The sequence below is a fragment of the Geospiza fortis genome, unplaced genomic scaffold (assembly GCF_000277835.1).
Source record: "Geospiza fortis unplaced genomic scaffold, GeoFor_1.0 scaffold520, whole genome shotgun sequence".
Lineage (NCBI taxonomy): Eukaryota > Metazoa > Chordata > Aves > Passeriformes > Thraupidae > Geospiza > Geospiza fortis.
The window spans coordinates 31,958-37,685 of NW_005054821.1; the positions used below are offsets into that span (position 1 = coordinate 31,958).

At 50.2% G+C, this 5,728-nt stretch overlaps 1 protein-coding gene across 1 annotated transcript in view; it reads right to left on the minus strand.

Moving 5' to 3' along the window:
- Positions 1–4,814, minus strand: part of LOC115949154 (zinc finger protein Eos-like) — a 19,475-nt gene extending 14,661 nt beyond the window's left edge. The window contains exons 1-2 of the mRNA XM_031065512.1: positions 4,607–4,814; positions 47–172 (exon numbers count right to left, since the gene is read on the minus strand). Coding sequence (XP_030921372.1) covers positions 47–172; positions 4,607–4,646 — 166 coding nt within the window. The 5' untranslated portion in view covers positions 4,647–4,814. The remainder of the gene's footprint in view (positions 1–46; positions 173–4,606) is intronic.
- Positions 4,815–5,728: the final 914 nt, after the last annotated feature.

Here is a 5,728-nt window from a genome sequence, read left to right on the forward strand (position 1 = left end):
TGGGGGGGGGATTTTTTTTGGGGGGGGGAGGTTTTTAGGGCCGTACCTTGCGGGAGGAATCCCGTGGATCCCTGGATCGGGATTCCCGGGAAGCAGCGCGGGATCCCCGCGGGGCGCAGGGCGGCGCTGGCCGGGCGCACGCAGCCGCTCACCTTCCAGGAAGAGCAGATTCCTGGAATCCAGGGAAAATCCAGCTCAGGAATGGCACGGGGAGGAGGAGGAGGAGGAGTGGGAATGTGGGGAGGGAGGAGGGACGGAGGGAGGGAGAGCAGATTGCTGTGGGATCCCAGGTTTTAGTGGGATTTTAGTGGCATTCCCGAAAGGCAGGAACTGGGAACGGAGCCGGGAATTGCTCCGGGAATGGGAGAGGAAGGGAAGGAGGAGGGATTGGAATGTGGGAATGAGGGAATGGGAATGTGGGGAGGGAGAGCAGATTGCTGTGGGATCCCAGGTTTCAGTGGGATTGGGATGGGGAATGAGGCATTCCCCAAAGGCAGGGAGTGGGAATGGAACCAGGAACGGAGCCGGGAATTGCTCCGGGAATGGGAGAGGAAGGGAAGGAGGAGGGACTGGAATGTGGGAATGGCTCAGGGCAGGCGTGGGATCCCAGATTCCAGTGGGATCCCAGAGTTTTAGAGGGATTGGAATGGGAAATGAGGCATTCCCGAAAGCCGGGAACTGGGAATGGAGCCGGGAATGGGGCTGGGAATGGGAGAGGGAGGGAGGAGGAGGAGGAGGGAAGGGATTGGAATGTGGGAATGTGGGAAGGGAGGAGGGAGGGAGCCCAGATTTCTGTGGGATCCCAGATTTTAGTGGGATCGGGATGGGAAATGAGGCATTCCCGAAAGGCAGGAACTGGGAACGGAGCCGGGAATTGCTCCGGGAATGGGGCAGGGGAGGAGGAGGGAGAGGAATTGGAATGTGGGAATGTGGGGATGTGGGAAGGGAGGAGGGAGCCAGAGCAGGATCCCAGATTTCAGGGGGATGGGAAATGGGAAATGGGGCATTCCCAACATGCAGGGAGTGGGAATGGGGCTGGGAATGGGAGAGGGAGGGGGGAGGAGGAGGAGGAGGGAGGGGGACTGGAATGTGGGCATGTGGGAATGTGGGGATGTGGGAAGGGAGGAGGGAGCCAGAGCAGGATCCCAGATTTCAGGGGGATGGGAAATGGGAAATGGGGCATTCCCAACATGCAGGGAGTGGGAATGGGGCTGGGAATGGGAGAGGGAGGGGGGAGGAGGAGGAGGAGGGAGGGGGACTGGAATGTGGGCATGTGGGAATGTGGGGATGTGGGAAGGGAGGAGGGAGCCAGAGCAGGATCCCAGATTTCAGGGGGATGGGAAATGGGAAATGGGGCATTCCCAACATGCAGGGAGTGGGAATGGGGCTGGGAATGGGAGAGGGAGGGGGGAGGAGGAGGAGGAGGGAGGGGGACTGGAATGTGGGCATGTGGGAATGTGGGGATGTGGGAAGGGAGGAGGGAGCCAGAGCAGGATCCCAGATTTCAGGGGGATGGGAAATGGGAAATGGGGCATTCCCAACATGCAGGGAGTGGGAATGGGGCTGGGAATGGGAGAGGGAGGGGGGAGGAGGAGGAGGAGGGAGGGGGACTGGAATGTGGGCATGTGGGAATGTGGGGATGTGGGAAGGGAGGAGGGAGCCAGAGCAGGATCCCAGATTTCAGGGGGATGGGAAATGGGAAATGGGGCATTCCCAACATGCAGGGAGTGGGAATGGGGCTGGGAATGGGAGAGGGAGGGGGGAGGAGGAGGAGGAGGGAGGGGGACTGGAATGTGGGCATGTGGGAATGTGGGAAGGGAGGAGGGAGCCAGGGCAGGATCCCAGATTTCAGTGGGATGGGAAATGGGAAATGGGGCATTCCCAACATGCAGGGAGTGGGAATTCCATCGGGAATGAGGCAGGGGAGGAGGAGGAGGGAGAGGGATTGGAATGTGGGAACGTGGGAATGGCTCAGGGCAGGGGTGGGATCCCAGATTTTAGTGGGATCCCAGGATTTCAGCAGCATGGGGATGGGAAATGGGAAATGGGGCATTCCCAAAAAACAGGAACTGGGAATGGGGCTGGGAATGGGAATGTGGGAAGGGAGGAGGGAGCCAGAGCAGGATCCCAGATTTCAGTGGGATTGGTCCTGGCCAGAAGCAGGAACTGGGAATTCCACAGGGAATGTGGGAGGGAAAGAGAGATCCCAGATTTCATTGAGATCCCGGATTTCAGTGGGATGGGGACGGAAAATGGAGCATTCCCAAAAAGCAGGGAGTGGGAATGGGGCTGGGAATGGGAGGGGGGAGGGGGGAGAGGGATTGGAATGTGGGAATGTGGGAATGTGGGGAGGAAATGAGGGAGGGAGCTCAGGGTTTGGAGGGACCCCAGATTTTAGTGGGATCTTAGTGGGATCCCAGATTTTTCAGGGAGAAATGGAGCATTCCCAAAAGTCAGGAACTGGGGATGGGAGAGGGGAGGAGGAGGAGGAGGAGGAGGGAGAGGGGTGGGAATGTGAGAATGTGGGAACGGACAGCAGGGATGGATCCAGGGAATCAGGACGATTTGGGATGGACCCAGGATATTTCAGTGGGATGGGGACGGAAAATGGAGCATTCCCAAAAAGCAGGGAGTGGGAATGGGGCTGGGAATGGGAGGGGGGAGGAGGGAGAGGGATTGGAATGTGGGAATGTGGGGAGGAAATGAGGGAGGGAGCTCAGGGTTTGGAATTTGGGATGATTCAGAATTTGGGATGGATTCAGAATTTGGGATGGATTCAGGATTTAGGATGAATCCAGGATTTGGGATGGACCCAGGAGCTCCCCCCCTTTAGGACCCAGCTCCATCCCCATTTTTCCCACCCCATTTTTTCGGGATGAGCAGCCCCGGGATGATCCCAAAGGCAGAAAATTCCCTTCCCCTCCTCCTCCTCCTCCTCCTCCTCCTCCCCCAATCCCTGCGGGGCAATTCCAGCCCGGCCCTGGGAACATTCCAAACTTCCCTGGGAACATTCCAAGCTTCTCCCTCATGGAATTTTCCTGGATCTCATTCCCTCCCTCCCTCCCCTCCTGCCAGGCTGGAATTTGAACCATTCCCGCCCCTCCTGGAAATTCCAGCCCCGATCCAAGTGGGGAATTTCCCACCCTCGGCCCCCAATTCCTGTTTTTCCCCTCCAAATTCCAATTTTTTCCCCCGGCAAAATTCCTCTTTTTTCCCCTCAAATTCCCATTTTTAGCCCCAAATTCTCAGTTTCTCCCCTCCAATTTCTGTTTTTCCCCCCCAGTTCCCGGGATTTTTTTTCCCCCGCAAATTTCTGGTTTTTCCCCCAAATTCCCATTTTCACGGGAAAATTCCCTGGGAGTTTTTTCCAGCCCTGAATCGCTGGAAGTTGCAGGAAAAAGCTGTGAAAATTCAGGAATTTCTGCTCTGCAGCTGCGGGGAAATTTTGGGGGATAAATCCCACAGAAGTCGGAGCTGTCCTGGGTTTTTTTTTGGGGATGGAACAGGGAAATTCCCTCGGGATTGTGTGGGAGCCCAAAATCCGGGAAAAATGGGAAAATCTGGGGAAAAAATTTGGGAAAATCTGGGGGGAAATCTGTGATAATCTGGGGGAAAAAACTGTGAAAAATCCAGGGAAAATCTGGGGAAAATCCAGGGAAAAAATCCTGGAAAAATCTGGGAAGGGGCTGCAATCCCAAAAATTGGGGGAAAATCCCAGAAAATCCAGGAAAAATGGGAAAAATACAGGAAAAATGGGGGAAAACCCAGGAAAAATGGGGGGAAATCTGAGAGGGGGCAGGAAGGGGCTGTGATCCCAAAAATCCAGAAAAAATGGGGGGAAATCCAAGAAAAATGGGGGGAATCAGAGAAAATCCTAAAAAAATGGGGGAAAATCCAAGAAAATGGGGGGAAATCCCAGAAAATCCAGGGAAAACCCAGGAAAAATGAGGAAAAACCCAGAAAAATCCTGGGAAAATGGGGGGAAACCCAGGAAAAATGGGGAAAATGCAGGGAAAATGAGGGAAAATCAAAGAAAAACTAGGAAAATTGAGAAAATCCAGGAAAAATGGGGAAAATCTGGGGAAAAAGGGGGGAATCCTAGAAAATCCAGAAAAATGAGGAAAAACCCAAAAAGATCCTGGAAAATGGGGGGAAACCCAGGAAAAATGGGGAAAAGCCAGGAAAATTGGGAAAGCCCCCACAAAATGCTGGAAAAATGGGGGAAAATTCAGGAAAAATCCTAGAAAATCAAAGAAAAATGGGGGGAAATCCAGGGAAAATCCCAGGAAATCCAGGAAAAATCCCAAGAAATCCAGGGGAAATGGGTGACAATCTGGGATAAATGGGGGAAAATCCAAGAAAAATGGAAAAATCCAGGCAAAGTCCAGGAAAATCCAGGGAAATTGGAGGAAAATCCCAGAAAATCCAAGAAAAATGAAAAAAAAAAAAAAAAACGGAAAAAATGGGGGAAAATTTGGGAAAAATCCAAGAAAATCCCGGAAAAACGGGGGAGAAAACAAGGAAAATGGGTAAATCCCAGAAAACCCAGGAAAAATGGGAGAAAATTCCAGAAAATGTGGGGAAATGGGAGAAGTGTGAGCCTCACCGGTGATGTAGGATCGGGCGTTGCAGTCCTCGATGTCCATGGCTGCGGAATTCCCTGGAAAAGCAGCAGAATTCCCTGAGGATTTGGGGCTTTTTCCAGGGAAAAATTGGGATTTGGGGGACAGAAAGTGTGGGAAAGCCCAAATCCGAGGGGAGTCCTGGGAAATTCCCGAGGATTTGGGGGATTTTTTGGGAATTTTTGGGGGATTTTTTGGGGATTTTTGGAGATTTTTTGGAGATTTTTTGGGGAATTTTGGGGGAATTTTTGGGGATTTTTTTTTGGGGATTTTATGGATCCAATTCCAGGGGAATTTTGGGATCTGCAGGGAAAGGGGAGCGGCTGGTGGGAGGCTCTAATTAGGCATTAGTTATTAATGAGCTAATAATTTGTGTGAATTTATTATAATTTCATCTTAATTAGTTTGTAAATGGATATTAAATAGTTATTAATTGGCTATTAAATAGACATTAATTGGCTGCTAATTATTAATGAGCTATTACTAATAAATTAATTGGATAGCAATTAGTTCTTAATTTGTATTTCTATTGATTAGTTATTAATTTGTAGCTAATTGGATATTAATTGGATACCGATTGTTAATTATTAGTTTATTCACGGGACATTAATTGGTTATTGATTGGATATGCATTAGCTATTAATGGTTTATTAATTGGGTATTATTAGTTACGATTTAGTTATTAATTGGATGGTAATGAGCTATTAACTGTTGTTAATGAGCTATTAATTGGATATTGGCTGATAATTAGATATTAATTAGTAATTAACAAAACACTTACTGCTATCTATCAATTATATATTAACGGTGTATTAAGTAGGTATTAATGAGGTAGCAGAATTAATGACAATTCCAGAATTCAGGAACATTCCCAGGATTTGGGGACAATCCCAGGATTCGGGACATTCTCACCTGGCACAGAAAATTCCCAACCCCAAATTCCCAACCCCAAAATTCCCAACCCCAAAATTCCCAACCCCAAATTCCCAACCCCAAAATTCTCAACCCCAAAATTCCCAACCCCAAATTCCCAACCCCAAAATTCTCAACCCCAAAATTCTCAACCCCAAAATTCCCAACCCCAAAATTCCCAACTCCAAAATTCC